Source organism: Toxotes jaculatrix, chromosome 20 (genome assembly GCF_017976425.1).
Source record: "Toxotes jaculatrix isolate fToxJac2 chromosome 20, fToxJac2.pri, whole genome shotgun sequence".
NCBI lineage: Eukaryota > Metazoa > Chordata > Actinopteri > Toxotidae > Toxotes > Toxotes jaculatrix.
The window spans coordinates 1153900-1171440 of record NC_054413.1 but is presented as its reverse complement, the minus strand read 5'-3'; the positions used below and the strand labels follow the sequence as shown (position 1 = coordinate 1171440).

The 17541-nt window shown below is 45.4% G+C and overlaps 2 protein-coding genes across 2 annotated transcripts in view; both read left to right on the top strand.

The window, feature by feature from the left end:
- The window catches only part of LOC121200363 (protein NLRC3-like), a 567821-nt gene that overhangs the window by 110622 nt on the left and 439658 nt on the right, over positions 1 to 17541 (top strand). The window lies entirely within an intron of this gene.
- The window catches only part of LOC121200364 (sodium channel protein type 4 subunit alpha-like), a 90019-nt gene that overhangs the window by 17296 nt on the left and 55182 nt on the right, over positions 1 to 17541 (top strand). Inside the window, exon 8 of the mRNA XM_041065623.1 lies at positions 1279 to 1342. Within this exon, the coding sequence (XP_040921557.1) occupies positions 1279 to 1342 (64 nt within the window). The remainder of the gene's footprint in view (positions 1 to 1278; positions 1343 to 17541) is intronic.

The following is a 17541-nucleotide window of genomic DNA, read 5'->3' as shown; positions in this document are numbered from 1 at the left end:
TGCATGTGTGCAGCCACAATAAACGAAAGAAGAAGAAGAAGAAGAGGGCTTTTGTTTCCTTTGTCGACTTTGAAATGCTGAAATGTTTTGTTTCTGTCTGACAAGCTGACTGAAAACTGTTTAAACTTTGTTTCGCTCGGTGCATCGGCCTCTGCTCTTTCTCTCAGTTCGTTTAGTGAAGTGCGATGAGAATAAAGTTTTCATATTTTCTTTCAGAATGCTATGTTATCAGCCATAATGGCTGGAGTCAAACACATGTGGTCCAAACTATGTGCTGAATAAAAGATGAGGATCCTGAATAGTTGTTCCCGTAAGGCAAATGGATGAAAAGGTCAAGCCAGCATTTAAGGATGCAGAGATCCACGTCTGTCAGGTCGACTCACAGAGGAGCAGCTTCTCACAGACACAGGAAAACACTGATGCAACAGTTCGCAGGACAGGAAGTGATGTTTTCACAGAAGTCACCAGTGCTGTTCTGGACCCGGCCCCGCAGTTTGAAGGCCTGGACAGTCCTGGTTAAATAAACCCTCGGGAATAAATACTGTGTCTGCAAACCACAGCAGAAGTGAAGACGCACCTGTTTTCTTCCTGTGGACGTGCATTAAAAGCTTTTGAACTTGTTGTGTCTGATACTTTAGTTCCTGAGTGTGTTTGGGGTGGAGCACCTGAAGTGCCCTGTGTGATGATACTGAAGTGTATTAATGTACTTGGAAGTAGCTCGCGGTCAGATTTAAATGCTCAGAAAGCTGCGGGTCCTGTAATGGTTTTGGCTTCTTGCTCAGACGGAATCTAACCAGGTCAGAACTCACCGGCCGAGTTTGATGAGTTTATTGATCCTGCGGTAACACAGACTGACGACCTGGCAGCTGAGAGGTATTGGAATTGTTGCACCTTCACTTTACAATGATCAAATGTTCAAACAGTTCATGATCTGACTGAACCTGATCTGACCTTTTCAATAAACCTTTTCCCAAAGATGCAATTTTCCAATATTACCATAAAATTAGGATCAATCCGTACGTGTGATTTCCTGTGATCATTTGTCATCCACAGTTCAAAGGTGAAACACCTTCACAGGTATTTTCATTTGGACCTGGTCAGTAAAGATGTAAGTCATCCTGCAGCAGAGAGAGCGACGGTTCGTACACGCCCACACAGCCGATCAAACACCTGTGTGGGCGGAGCATGGGCGTGTACGGGACCAAGCAGGAAGAATCTGCTGAGCTGAAGTTTGGTGGAAACTTGATTCTAAAGGGGAATTTTATGTTTCATTTCCAGACAACTTCTACAAGGTGGAGGGAGCCAAGGATGCCTTAATCTGTGGGAACAGCAGCGATGCAGGGTGAGTGGACACTTTCTGCTCTGTACATGAAAAACATGTTTGGTTTTCAGACAAATTCAGAAGCTGGGACAATGTGGCTCTGGGTGTAGTTGTGGTTGTGGTTTTGGTTGTGGCTGAGGGTGTGGTTGTGGTTGTGGAGGCATGAGCTGGACTCTCCTCCTGGTTGACGGTGGAGCTTGTTGAAGGATCGAAGGCTGCTGAGACTCACGGGCTGTGGAGCTTCCGAGGTCAAACCCAGTGAGCAGAGATGCATTTTGCAGCTTGAGGACACTCTGGAACCTTGAAATGGACGTTTGTCTGTTTGTTTGACATTTATTTTATAGACTAAACAATTATGTGTGTGTAAAAATAATCTATAATATAGATTGGCCACAGAGCAGATGCTGATGTTATCGACTCATTTCCAGTCATTCCCGTCCAAGGCCTGAGCCGCCATTGAGATTATGTCTGTATTGTTTCTGGCAGGAAGTTTTAATGACCTGAGGAGTCATTAAATCACACAGGGAGTTTTCAAAGGCCGATTCTGGAGGGAGCACCACCTACACCTCCAGAAACGAAACCTTTCTCCGGGGCTTTTCACACAGGCATCCTTCCAGAACGATTTTCAGATGAATATCCCTGAGCTTTGTGTCGCCTGACGTGTGTGAAAAGCTTTTGTTCTGTCAGGGAGGAGGAGACGAAAACATCACTGTCCCTTTATCTTCCTGTCACTCATCCAGCATGGCGGCTTGTCACCTTTAACCTTTCGTAGCCACTGCAGCGTTCAGGCTCCTGTTCATCTGAGCCGTCTGATAACAGCTGAGAGTTCAGTGTTTTACCGGTTTTATCTGTTCGAAGACGTAAACAGAATGAAAATGGAAGCAGACTGGGCTTTGTTTGGTTTCCATCTCATCTGTGAGGCAGAAAGCAAATAAACAGCAGGTTTGAGTTTTAGTTCAGCAAATATTTTTCTCAGAGGTAAAGCTGCACTCGAAGCTGAAGTAAACTTACTGTTTAGGTGAAACCCGAGTGGACATGAAGTTTTTCTGAGGCTGAGGTGACGTTTAGTGGCAAAGTGTCAGAGAGGACGAAGCTAACAGGAGGACGCTCCGTTAAATTAGCCGTAGGCGCTTCTGCTTATTTGACTCTTTCCTGTGGTAGGATTAAGAATGACACTGTGGAAGACAGCAATGCTAATCTCTGCTAATCCCAACCCCCACCACTGAGGGCACAGAGCGAAGGGATGACAGCACCAGTGTTTAACTTTTCTACAAACAAAAGTTGTACCATCAGAAAGATGAACCATTCCATACAAGGCAACTTTAAGCTGCAGCAGTCAGCATGAACCAGAAGCAGTGGTTCAGAGACAATGATGCAAAGAGCAGACGGGTTTTTAAAGAAAAAAGGTGTTCGGGTGTGGAAACGTGGCGGCGGTGTGTCCTGACCAGTTGATGCCTGTGTGTGTTTCACTTTTGTTTTTTTATTTTCTTTTTTACTTCAGTCTCTCTCTCTCAGTTTTTCGATTTTGCGTGATTTGAATCTTATCGTTGTTCTGTTCCTGCTGCTCTCTGGTCTGTTTCCTGTGCTGGTGTGAAGCTAAATCCATGCACCTGTGTGGCTCCCTTCATCTCACCAAATATCAAGAGATTTACAAATTACAGATCTCTAATAATCCTGTGAGGCTCATTTATTTACAAGCTTTCGTGGTTCTGTAAATCTAAACCTGCTTGTGCCGCGTTCATCTCGTCCTTCTCGTTTAATCATCGTCGTTTTTCCCGGCGTCCTGCGGCGCAGTGAAGCTGTACATGTCCCATCATCATTGGTTCTTGCCTCTGGCTCCATGTTCTGCAGTGTTGTGTGACATGTCAGAGAGGCTGTGCTGACTGTCCACGCTGAGAGCAGGACGCTGACAGACACTGAGCCACACAGCTATGACAATATCCTGTGTGTGTGTGTGAAACAGAGACTGTCGTCCAACTCAAAGTAGCACTCGCTGCCTTTGGGAAGAACAAGTTAGCCGGAAGCTGGCTGACCGTGCCGTGTGAAACCTATCTAAAGATTCAAACAGCTAGCAGGCTAACAGGGAGCTAACTGACACGTAGCCTGAGAAAGAGAAAGAGGAAGACGAAGGAGAAGGAGAAGGGGAAGAGGTTCAGGCGAGGTGAAGCGGAAAGGAGGATGGGTGAAAGAGAAAAGGAGGAGAAGATAGAGACAGAGGGAAAAAGATAAATGAGAAAGCAGATGGACAGAGGGGTATTAGAGGAGACAGGAGGAAGAGAAAGAGGGAAAGGTAAAAGAGAAACAGAGGGATAGAAAGATGGAAAGAGCCACAGCAGAGTGGAGCAGATAATGGAGAGAAAAAAAATGGGATGGGAACAGATAGGAGAGAAGGAAAAGGGAGAAAGAAGAGAGATGGAATGATATACGGCAAGAGGAAACAAAGGAGAGAGAGGGAATGAGAGAAGAACAGATGGAGTGGCCAAAAACAGGAAAGAGGAGGATGTTATAGTCTCTACAGAGAGAAGGAGAGCATTGATTAAATAGATGGAGTGAGGATAAATAGAAATAATGGGATAGAAAGAGAATGACACAAAATAAAAAAGTTAGGAAGTTGAGCAAGAGAAGAAAAGCACACGAAAACCGACAGATTCAAACAAGCACAGAGTCAAAGAAACATGACAGCAGAATAGAATAAAGAGAAAAGAAGAGAAGAGAGAAGAGAAGAGGAAAGTCAAAGAAAATCAAGGAAAGATGGAGGTGCACAAAGAAAAGAGGAAGGCCCCGCAGAAAAGAATGACCGACATACAGAGAGACAAAAGTACGAGGGTTAGATAAGAGACCGACTCTGGTGCAGAAGAAGAAGAGGAGCTGAGGAGTCGGAGGCTCTGGGGCGACAGAGGCGACAGAGGCAGCAGAGCAGAAGAGGGTCAATTAAAACTCAGAGCTGTGCAGTGTCTGCAGGGTGGAGCCAAACTGCCTCCATCACTCTGAGATCATTCTCCGATTCACTCAGACACATTCAGTCAGATCGATGTGATCATCACCTTTCAGCTGTCAGGAAAGTTTTCAGATTGACCCCCAAATTCCAGATCTTTCTTCGTGCTCTGGCTTTAGTTCGTTCCAGCGACGAAACGACTCGTCCGCTGCCTTAACCCCTTCGTCTCCGTGGTTACAACAATAACCGCGGTGACGTGGAGGCTCGTGGTGTTGGTCCTGAGATTTGGTCTCATTCTGCAGAGACGCTGTGAGTCAACAGTGTTGGTTTGAGCCTGAGTTATTAGCCAAGAGGGAGGCTGCTGCAGGACGAGAGCGAGCAGCGATGACAGTGATGTTGATCACAGTGTTGTTTGCTTCCTGTGCTGAAGCTGCTCTGCTCACGCATGATGCTGATTCGCCCGGCCGGAGGGCAAAGGTCACTGAGCTAACCCACTGTGACATACACACTGACACTACCAGCTGCAACGCAGAATCACGGGCACTTTGTTAGCCGAGTATAGTTTGATGTTTGGGGAACGTTGGATCCAAGGTTAGCGTCATGGAGTCGTTTCCTGTCGACACAGTCGTAGCTGTGGTTCCTGTTTCTGTTGGCAGCCAAAGGAAGCCCGAGGACAGACGAGCACCGAGTGTGTCTGTGTGTCTGCCAGTGGCAGAGCTGTTACTCCAGGTAGTTTTGCATTTTGCTGCATCATGGCCTGGGCTCACCTCAGGAGACGCCGCGCTGGCCTGGCTGAGCAGCCTGGCAGCATCTGCTCGGCCACATTGTGTTTTATCTGCCTGCATCTGCTCGTGTGAGGCCCGGGAACGCCGTGAGCCTCGGGGGCGGGGCCACAGAGCAAAACAACAAGAAGGTGAAAGTGAGAAAAGAGATGCTGAGGACGATGAGTGCAGGTTTCCTTTGATTTGTCAGCTGACATTAAGTGCTTGCACCCTACATACATATGCACACATCAATTTCTAAATGTACATCTCACAAGATTTATAAGCATAAATGTAGTTTTCTGTGTTTTATTTCCTCTGGTTCACAGTGAGAATGATGATGTTCTGCAGATAAATTTATTTCAGTTCAGACCTGAAATGAAATAAGAGATAAACTGAACGAGGCAAACCTGCTGAGCAGAAACTCAGTGACTGGATGGATTTCAGTCATTTTTTCAGTGAGTGGAGCCAATCACGACCCGGTCCAGCTGTAAAGCCTTTAATTAGTCTGAAACTGCCCGAGCAGAAACACGTAAGAACTTTAAAATCAGCCATAATTAAACCCTTTTATCAGTGTCAGGAAATATTTTGCCATGTACAGTGTAAACGTGTAGTGAGGAAAAGATGTGACCTATAAAATATGTGCGTGCGGTCTACCATGTGACCTGTCATCGCTCCGGCCCTGTCAGTATTCTGCTGACATGCCTGCAACATGCCAACCACACGGCAAGCACGCAACAACGATACGGGATGACAGCCAGCCCGACGGGCATCCTCGTTAGGGATGCTAATCAGCGGCCGTCGTTAATTAGGGGCTCTCGTTACAGGAGCTCGTTGGCATTCTGTACGTGACCCATGAGGTCACCGGGAGGAAGTGGTTGTGCGCTGAGAGGAAGTGATACAGAAGCCAGAGGGGCCCAGAGGGCAGGAGCCTGTTCCTCCTGTTTCTGCTGCTGCTGAGAGGAAGACTGGTCCACAGGACAGCATCCAACCAGTCCCACCTGGTTCATTTGTCCTGAATCTGCTTTGCTTTAATGTGATTTTAAAAGTATTACATCTTAGTCCCGGGTGGCACCTGTCATTTAATCATCATTTTTACATTTGAGACTTTGGCATCAGTGAGTGTTTTGCAGTCACAGAATTATTTAAGCCAATATTTTCCTGAAAAATAAACACAAATACAAAGAGCATGTTTTTGAAGACATGTCCAAAATCCTCAAAGACTTTTCTATCCTTTAAAACTATTCCCTCCTGCAGACAGTCAAGTAGAATTTTATCTCATTTCACAAAGTGCATCTGTCTTCCTTGAGCCAAAAAGGAAGAAATGCCTCATAAAACAGGTTAAAATCTGATTTACTGTACACTGAATGGGCAGGAGAGGGGAGAGATCTGGGAAATGCATTCAAACACCTGGATAGGGTTTGTTTTTTTTTCAAAAGTTTAACTTTAAATTTTCACCAAGTTAAACTTGAGGATGAACGAGGAAACAGAGGAACAGGAGCCACAGAGGTTCCAGTTTTTATCCTTCCTGTTACCGTCCATCCATTTTCTTTTTGGTCTGGATTTTGGTAGCAGCAGACGTCCTTCTCCTCGTTCATGTCCTTCAGCTCCTCCCAGGGTTCCCAAATCGTTCCCAGGCCAGATGGGATTTATAGCACCTGTAGTGTGCTCCTCCACGGGGAGGAGCCAGGAGTCCACAAGGCATCCTGATCAGTTCAGGTGGAACTGGCTCCTTTGAACATGAAAAGGAACAATCTGAGCTGCTCACCTTGCTTCTCGCCGCCCTGGAAAGGAAACACATTTTGGTGGCTTGTATCAGTGATCTCATCCTTTTGGTCAGTGCCCAAAGCTCAGGAGAGGGTTGGAACACAGACTGATAAACTGGGAGCTTTGTCTTCAGGCTTCCTGCACAGAAAAACAAGTTTTCAGCTACTTTCAAATGCTCATACAGCATTTAAACAGGTATCTGGTCCATGGAACCTTAAACAAACCATTATGATGGTTTCACATGTTTATACCAAGATCCTGCAAAGGACAATTTGCAGGCAAGAAGCTGTTTTCCCATTATTCCCGTTATAGCTGGAAAACAACTCAAACCTTTATTTGCTCCGTAATGTGACAGAAAATACGAGAGTGAATTCAGAAGGTGGAGGTATGGCTTTAATCATCATTGACCCAGCTTCCTCTCAGAAAGACTCTGCTGTCATCAGGGCAGTTAGCGAGAAATATGGCTTGACCCGACTCTGAGGAAATAGCTGCCGAGGGGGTTGATTTTCCTGGAATACACTGAGTCATATAGCTGATATTCATCATTCCATTAGCCTAGCATTCACTGCAGGTGGTAGCCATGTCGATGCACTACCAACCGTGTGTGCGTGTGTTTGTGTTCTAATAAATTAGTTTAGCATTCATGTCCGCTGGTACCAATGCATTTCCAACTCTGTGTGTTTGTGAGCTTACGTTCTGCTGCTGCTGGTAACCGGCATGTTGATGTATCGCCAAGTGTGTGTGTGTGTGCGTGTGTGTGTGTGTGTGTGTGCCATAAAGCTCTCAGCACCCCCTTCTCTTTTATAAATGGTTAAAACATTATGTTAAAAGCTGCACTGATCAATAACTCAACTACAATATCGAAAACATTTTTCAAAATGGGGGTTGATTTTGTCTGAGTGCATGTGTGTGTGTGTGTGTGTGTGTGTGTGTGTGTGTGTGTGTGTGTGTGTGTGTGTGTGTGTGTGTGTGCTGGGCATGTTTAGTTTGAGTTACGAGCTCTCTGGGAGGCTGTGAATGTGACATCTGTCCAATGTTCAGCCAAAGACACAAAAGAGGCTTCCACCACCTAAACGCTGGTCCACAGGGAGATAACTGTGTGTGTGTGTGTGTGTGTGTGTGTGTGTGTGTGTGTGTGTGTGTGTGTGTACATGACAGGCAGTTATGGCCCTTTTGTTTTTCCTCAGCACTAAAGGAAAATGAACTTTAGTTATATCCCACTTTATTTCTGCGCAGTGAAACAGTTTGATCTGACACTTTTAGGATTCCTGCGATACGGACTTTACAAATACTTGTACAAAGAGTTGTTTTTTCTTTAGGTTCCTGCAGAGGAGGATGAGGTCGCCATTATTAATCCAACCCACCAAACTCTGATTGGCTCCGTAGTTTTTTCCAACCAGGAAACGCACGAAGCACGAAGCAGTTTTCTGTGAAACTTTAAACGTCTGTGCTTCTTGAGGGAAACACACGAAGAGTTTTAAAATGTATTTGGTGACAGAAAAGCAGCGGAGGATGAATAATCTGGATCAAATTAAAAGTCAGCCACTCACTGACGACACTCAGCTATAAGAACAACCCACACTGGAAGGATAAAATGAACTTTATTGATCCCTGAGGGTAGAATTAGGTCAAGGCAGCAGTAGAAATACAGAGGTGTAGGCTGAATAACAAGGAGAGGTGGTGTTAAAGAAGCATAAATTAAAATACAATACCGGGAGAAAACCAGTCTGCTGGGATGGAAACCGACAGACAGACGCTTGACTTTCTCTCAAGTGGCGTTTTTTCCTTCTGAGAAACGGCCAGCAACACAAAGCGTTAACACGAAACGACAAGTGACACCTGAACTGTACACAAATAAACTCTCAGTAAACGTCCGCATGAGAACAAACGGGCGGGAAGAAAAACAACATCAGAGTCGACACTGTGACCTTCTCTTCCTGCCCACGTCCAACTCCCGCAGACAGGAGGATGTCCACCATCTTGATCGTGACCCCCCCTGTATGTCATCTGTGCTGACGGACCAAACCCTCCCACCACACACACACTCAGAAAAACACTGAATCATGGGTAACCGGGGGACAAATTAGGCGAGAGAGAAAGAGGGAGCAGCTCTTTGTACTCAGGAAGAGGAAATCTGATTCACTGTCTGATTCTGAGCCACAAGCTGATTTAACTCAGACAAAAAACCCTAAAATCTTTAGTGTCATCAAATCTGGGTTCAAGTTCAAGACCTCAAACGTCATTACAAAACAATACAACTGAAGGAAGTGTTCCTGATTGAACTGAAGCTGAACTCCATCTGAAAAAGTTCTTTATTGGAATTAATTGCAAACAAACAAAAAGAAAACTAAATTAAAATAATCATTAAAAAACTCTTTACCTTCCAGAGACATTTGAGAGATGATGCCGAGGTAAATTATAGAGTCAGCGTGACAGATTAAACATGACGGGTCCACCCTGGAGACGGAGGAGGAAGTAGTCTCAGGGAAATGAATATTTATCGACAAGTGGCTTTATTGACACAGAATGAGTTGACACTGTTGACACGCGGGAACGGATGGTCGCTGCTCTGTGTGTGTGTGAGATCTGATCGATATCGTCTCATGCCCGACTGAGCGGTGCGACTGCTGAAGAGAGACTCAGTGAGACGGGCAGAGGGACAGTAAGACATACAGAAAAACTAAAGCAGACTGTGCTGATGTGGACGTCCAGAGCTGAAATGATGCTCCATCACTCGACAGATGTCACCTGACAGTGCAGTCATACCTTAGTTTGTACCTGAGTGTGTTTGTGCCATTTCCATTCAGCTTTTTGTATTTGATAATGTAAATACATGGAAAACAAAAAGGAATCCCGGCTCTCAACAGCAGACACAGAGAGAGGAAAAAAAAAAAGAAAGAAGGAGAATAAGAAAAAGCAGGTCAGGAGAGACAGAGAGAAAAGTTAGACAGAGAGAGTGAAGTGAGTTCACTGCTGTCTCAAGTTTCTCTGGAGTGAGAATTATTGATCGACAGTGGGACTGATGGACAGATCCAGAGATGATCTCAAACCCACGTCTTAAGTCCACGGTGGGCTCCTCGTCCCTCTGAGACGCCATCCCCGACGCCCCTGCAGGCTCTATTTCTGTAGCGTCACATTATCCTCGCACTATAAATCATTTGGACACAGCTGGTGAAATGAACATGACTTAGCACTCTGCACTATTCTCGAGGAACGCCAACAAGTGTCTGAATCAAAGCCAACTCGACTTCTTCCCATACCAACACACATAGCAAAGTAATGAGCCACTCGAGAACTCGTTTCACAGGGATTTTACAGCAGCCGAGAGCAGTTGTCGGGCCTGAGTCACTGCTGTTTGCTGATGAAGACCATGAGATGCGGTTGAAAGGTTCACAAAAGATTAGGAAGAAGATAATGGAATAAATCTAGAGATAAAGCGTTTAGAGAACAGCACTCGATGCTGACTCGTCACACAGCATTTCAAAACCCAAACTTCACTCCAGCATCTACCTGTAGGCTCTGAGTTTGGCCCTCAGGCACAGGGCCGCAGCCCAGATGAGCTCTGTGCATGTTCTACATTCACGTAATAGAAGAGCTGTCTGACTGAGCTAATAATAGAAAACAGCACTTAGATCACATGATGCTAACACTCTTTCAACTGGTGTCAGTGAAATGTCCTTTAGACCAAGAGGCAAAGAAATTCAGGCTGTAAAGTCTCAAGTCCAACACACACGATCGGCACGCAGTGTGTCCAAACATCTGCACCAGCAGTTCTCTTACGAGAGCCAATGAAATGGCAGCATCAGGGCGGATGCCAGTGTGGCTCGACACACATCGACATGACGAATCTCTCACGAACCTCCAAGGGTTAGAAACTCTGGTGTGAATAAAGAGAATTCATACAGTGGGATATTAAACCGTGACGTACACACTTCAGAAAAGTCACACTTCAAACGTTCAGCTGAAGATATTAAAACTGCATGCAACACTGAAGGACAATTTAGGCTGTGAGACAGAAACTGTCCATCGGAAACAACACAAATGAAAGTCTGAACACAGACTGGAGCTTGTGAAGCTTCTTAGCGTCAGACGTATGAGTTAGAAAAGGTTTTGTTGAAGATAAACAGATCCGAGGCGGTCCAGAAAAGGTTAAGTAGCCTTTATTCCCTTCTGGCTTTTCATTATGAAAAGTTAAACCGTGCCCGACACATTGTTCCTCCAGACTAAAGAAACTCTCCTCAGCAACATTTAGACTCTGTGGTATGAAAAGCTCACCACTGAAATAAATAGAACGATGGCATTTTCCATAATGACGTGTAGACCATGAGCCTGCTGAACACCGAGCACTGAAAACTGTTCTGAAATGCTGTGAACACCAGCAGAGACTGAACGGTGCCAGTGCAGCTCTCCATGTAGTTTACATGTCACCAGAACTCTCCAGTGAAAACACATTCACACAACAAATCAGTGAAATGCTTAACGATAACATTTACACCAAACGATGAAAATGTATGGGACGCATCTATACATCAGACCTTACTCTTTATCTTTTGTATTTTATATTTTAGGTCATTGTATGTTATTAGAGACCAATCAGCTGATTAATGAACAGCATGATATGTGCATGATGTGCCAGGTTCCCCCAGTGTGTGTGTGTGTCTGTGTGTGTGTGTGATTGAACATTGTCTGAACACACCCCACAAACCCCCACTGAAGCTCTGACAAGCACAATCTGTTCCCCTGCTGCTTGTTAAAGCTCCTGACAACTTAGTTTCAAAGCGGAAGTGACTTTGATGTGATGTTCATTTCTAATGATCCATTAACTGAATGTGAAGTTAAAAGTTGTACAGTTGTGTCAGAGCTACACAACTACACAACTACACAATCAAAGCCAGTCTGATTTCAGCTGCGGTTTTTGGACGTTCGCGCGTGCGCATTGTGGACCATCCTGGCATTTTGACAGGTGACTAGCTAAAGCTGACTGCTGACACGCGACCCTTGCCTCGGTCATGATCTTTGCGCTCGTGATTAAACACACGCGTGGGTGCGCGTGGAAGCTGCACTTTAATCACCTGCCTTTTCCTGAGCAGCGTCGAGAGGCCGCGGGAACAATTAACGCGCGAACTAAACTCCGATGTTATGCTACGCAGGGACGAGCGGCGCACTGCGCACACTGCGTAAGCTGCGTAAGGCCACCGCCTCGTGTCGGTGCCGGTGGGAAAGTTTGTGACCGGGATGAGAGGATGAAGCGGAGCTGCTGAATTAGAGGAACAACAGTCAGGTAAACGCTTGTTCCCTCCTCCAGGTGTGGTGTCAGTTGATTGGCCTCCAATAATCTGCAAAACCGCGTGGACACACGTTCCTATGCGCGTGCACGAAGTGAACCGCTTATGTTCGCACTGTCTGACCAAAGTTGGTCGCAGCTGTGTGGTTTATGTTTTATTATTCTGAGACACAAAGCTGCAGCCGCGTTACCTCATTCTGTTCTGCAGAGATCTACTTCCTCTGTTTCAAAGGAGGGAGGATTGCAGTGGGAGCACTGGGGTGTCTGGTGTGACTGCATGGCAAATGGTTTACATGGCTCACTGGTCAGGAAGGAGGGCCCCTCAGCTGAATTCGGCCTGGGGCCCCAGAGAGGTCAGGACCAGCTCTGGTCTGACTAATCACCCTGGTCAGCATGTGTGATATCTCTTCATGACAGTGAACGCGTCTCTGTGGAGAAGTTTGAGACAGAACACAGGATTCTGCATCGTCACTGGAGCATGTTGTTTGGATATTTGTTGATATGTTTACTGTCCTCAGGCAGGAAGGCGTGCAGAAAGGGGAGGTGGAGATGTCCACACACAGTGCAGCAACATACAGGAGATAAAGTTTCAGCAAAGGAAAGACAGGCAGCACAGAAACATGAGAGAGGACAGGCCCTGAGTTTAAGAGACCTTTGCTGCTGCAGTTGTCATGTGAAAGGTATGTTTTGTAACAGTCGTCGCACACCACCTTTACAGATGTGAATTGTAGCTAGCTGGCAGTGTGTTGGCACACTGTGTGTGTGGAGTGTGTCTGTCTTATGTTTCTGTGACAGCTCATCCTCTCACTGATCTCAAATCCTACGTTCTGTTGTACTGACTGTATTTGCAGTCTCGCTGTCTCCGACTTCAGGTTTACATTCAGCCTGCACACGTCGTAACACTCTATTCTGAAAATAAAAATTTACGACATGCCTTACTAAGTCATGCAGTGACAAGTTCATAAGCCTGGACATCAAGGAAAATGAAAACTGAGGAAATACAACCTGGGGTTTAAAGGGTTTGAATTACTGGACGTCTCCTAAAAGAAGCAGACGGTGAAACTCTGCCTGTCCATGAGTGTCGGAGATCAGGCGTCTCCTCAGTGGCCGAGGTCTGAACACGCGACTCTGAACAGGAATGTTAATGAATATTTTTCTTGGTTACTGTGAACAAGTGTATCAGGATCCGGCTGGTCTGAGCCTGCACGAGGAGACCGACTGTGTGTGTGTGTGTGTGTGTGTGTGTGTGTGTGTCCTTATAAGTGCTTGGTAATCAGGATGGTTTAGATGTTCTAATGATAACACATTGGAGACGACTCTGTTATTAATGTGACCAAATGTGGTGATCAAAGTGCCACACACACACACAGACACACACACACACACACACACACACACACACACACACACACACACACACAGACCGTTACCGCTCGGCTGTGATCAAAGCGTTGGTTCGCAGCCAGCCCTCTGTGCTGTGATGCTAACAGCTAGGCGACCCGCCTCGATAGTTTAGCTGCTATTTCAGGAGCTGCTGTGTCACTGATGAGACATTAAAACAGAATCAAAGCCGGAGGGATTTTCTCCGCTCGTCTCATGGAAACACTGAGAGCACCGCACTGACCTTAAGTTAATATAGACGACTTCAGAACCGTCACCCAGAAAAAGTGAAACGATGCTGTGCTGAACACACTGTGCCCTTTCATTTAACGTGCACCCAACCTAAAGTTAGAGTCACGTTATGTGAGTGTTCACACTCTGTGACAGTCAGTCTTACTCTTCAATTAGAAATCAGTTCGCATCAGACATAAGAAAGGCTTTCATTCGCTCACATCACTCAGTGATACATGCTAATGTTTATTCGTTAGATATCTAAGATTCAACTTGATCACAGCAGGTTTAATTAGATGAGAATAGACTGGGCTCTGTTAGATTAGACAGGATTAAGATATGCTAGGCTAGACTGAATTAGATTAGACAGGGTTTATGTGAAACTAGATTACCTCAGATTAGATTAGACCAGGATGAACTGCATTCTCAGTAGATAAGATTAAATTATATTAGGAGAGAATAAATGGGATTAAACAAGATTAGCTTTGAATAGTTTGGGCTAGATGAGGATATACCAGATTAGATTAAATTAGCGTAGTCTGGACTACATTAGATTAGATTAGATTAGTTTGATCGCTGACCTGCGACGATGGGACCGTGCAGTCCTCGTCTTATCTCACTTAGCAGATAACAATAAAAACAGAAGTTTCTATTTTATATCAGGAAACAAAATAAATACCGTTACTACACAGACGCAGAGACGGAGGTGAGTGTGTTTGTGTTTGGTAAGGTGTGGTGAAGTGACAGAAAGTTCACACACACACACTCACACACACACAAGACACGGTCCCTCCATCTCCCAGCAGAGGTGGCACAAAACAGTCTCCCCCGGCAACCAGCACTGGGATACGGTTGCTATAGAGATGCTAAGTACTCTCTTCCTCCCGGACTCGAGTTTACCTGAGTGTTATAATTAGAGGGTGTGTGTGTGTTTGTGCATGTGTGTGTTTGTGCATGTGTGTGTTTGTGCGTGTGCAGGAGGTCACAGGGAACAGAATGGAATGGAAGGGGAACATGGAGTGAATACACACAGACACACACACACACACACACACACATACACACAGAAATCCCCAGGATATCTCCCAGAATAGCCCCAGCATGTTTGTTTGTCTTTGAATGAGTCCGTATGTCTGTCTGCCTGCCTGTCTCTCTGTCTGTCTCTGTGTCTCTGTCTGTCCGTCTCTGTAGGTACTGTATGAGTTATTAAATGTCTGAAATGAAAGAAAAATGCCCGTCATGTTCACCCTGAGCCAGAGTTGATGTAAAACGTAAATGGTGTATGGTGTCGCCAGACCAGCAGACTGTCCGATGTCAGTGTAGACTGTGTGTGTGTGTGTCTGTGTCTGTGTCTGTCTGTGATGTAGGTGTATAAGTGCCGAGCTGAGGGGCCCCCTTTAGTGAGAGTGGGGGGTCTGAAGTGGCGTCCCTCCATTAACACAGGGAGAGGTGTGTGAGAGATAACTGCTGGCTCTCACACTCCGACACCTCACACACACACACACACACACACACACACACACACACTCACACACACACACACACACACACACATACACACACACTCTATACGCTACACTCAGCCTCCTGTCTGCGTTTTCCAAACCTCTCACACACACTCCTTATGTCCTCGAGCCCCTTAAGCACACACACACACACACACTCAGTCAACCCATCATACACACTTCACATCCACTCTCCCCACTCACATGCCACCATGTTGACTCACTTGCCATGAGATGGATGGATGGAAGTGGAGGAATGACACACACATTACATTCTGTGTGTGTGTGTGTGTGTGTGTGTGTGTGTGTGTGTGTGTGTGTGTGTTAGATGGACGCAGTGGCCTTGCTCAGGGTTGGTGTCAGTCTAACTGGCATCAAGATGACTGGCTTTACGTGATGGCTGGTTAGTCATGTTGTGTGTGTGTGTGTGTGTGTGTGTGATGACTTCATCCCGTGTGTTATCAGTGTAACTGTCAGTGTGTGTAGTGTTGTGTTTCTTTTTCCCTCTACTTATTGCTGAAGTTAAACCGTAATGTTTGTAATATCAGCTGCTGTTACCATACATGTCCCATCATCAGCTCCGTGCACGTCTCCATTGAATTATCATTGATTCCTGTTACTGTAATACTTGTGTCAGCAGCTCCGTATGATTTTGTGATCAGATTCCCGTCACAGAGCTGTACCGTAAAGCACCGTAAAGCACCGTAAAGCACCGTAAAGCACCGTAAATCAGCTGCCAGCTGCCACTTTTAACCACGTTAACATCGATTGCTGGTACCGTAGTGTTTGGACCAGCAGCTCCTCCGCTTTTCATTATCACATCACTCATGTACGCGTACTTGGTTTTACCATAATGTCTGGATAAGAAGCCCCCTGGCATGTTTCTGTTGGATTACATTAATATCTGAGTTTTTGCGTTTCCTGTTATATTAATGCCATTTTCTCATACATCAGTGTTTGGATAAGCACTTTATGATGATGCTTGTTGACATTATACACTGTTCCTGTAAACTGAACTATACAGAAATCAGTTGCTCGTAATGTACTGCAGGTATTAGCTACATTGGCTGATGGTTCTCTAATGCTTAATTTGCTATTTGAAATATTTATTATGTAATTAGAATTGATTGTTGTTGTTGCTGTAATGCTCGGATCAGCAGTTTGTCCTCAGGTTGTTTTTCTTCGTCTGGTTTCTTACCGTAATGTTTGGATGAGCAGTGCAGCGAGCTGACCTATTGCATTAAAATTGATCGTTGTTACTGTGATGTTTGGGAAGAGAGCTGATACATGACTGTTTACCTTAGAATCAACAATAATATGTTCTAACTTAAATCATGTGATCGCGTTGAGGTCAAGATCTGAAACCTGAGAGCAGAAAACGTTTTGCTGTAATCTTGCAGAGCTTCTTTTTTTTTTAGTGGTTGGTTTTAAAATGCAAATTATTATAAAATGGCGTAAAATGCTTCAGATGTCAGCCGCTGGGCTTTCTGATATCACATTCATATCCTGTGCTGCTCTCGTATTGAACTTAGTGTAACTATTAAAACTCAGGTTTTCCTCTGTTTCCTTCCATCTTTTGTTTTTCACTCAGCTGTTTTATATAAATCTTATATAACTGGATAGTTTATTTACACGTGTCCTTAATGAATTACCATTACCAGCTCCCACCAAATGTTGAGTAGTAAGGTGATAATAAATACAGGCAGGTTGGTTGGTGATGAGTCATCGTGAGCTTGCCGCCTTAAAAGCTTCCCAGCTGCTGCGGCGGCGGCCCGGCGGGGGCGGCGCCAGCCAGGACTGATCACCGCGGTGGGCTTGTGACTTCAGGGTTGTCGGTTCGAATCCCCCGGTAGTGTCTGCACAGCGTCAACCTTTTCTGTGACTCAGCATGAAACTCCTCTGTGACTCAGAGCTTTGTTGTACCAGAGGTTTGTTCACGCTGCGCTGTTCGTGACTCTGTTAATGTCATCTTCTTCTTCATGCATCAGAACTCCTGCACTCAGGCCGAGGCTGCAGATTTATGCTTCAGCAGTTGTTCAGCAAAACCTCTGTTGACTTGAATTTATTTGGATCTCATGGCTTCAGAAAAGTTTGGCACACTCGCACAAGACAAAGTCAGTTTCACTCGAACCTGCTGGTCGAACTGTTGTGATAGATGAAGATGTCTTCATCGGTTGTCTTGCTGTTTTTTTTTTACTGAATGACCTTCTGACCTTTGACCTCCTCACTGTTGGCTTCCAGCGTGTGTTTCACTGCGAGTTGTTGTGCAGAAGCAGCGGCTCATCGTCTCGGCTGTGAGCTGCAGCAGCCCTCCCTCCGCTGACCAGCACGCCACCGATGGGACTGCTGTGTATCAG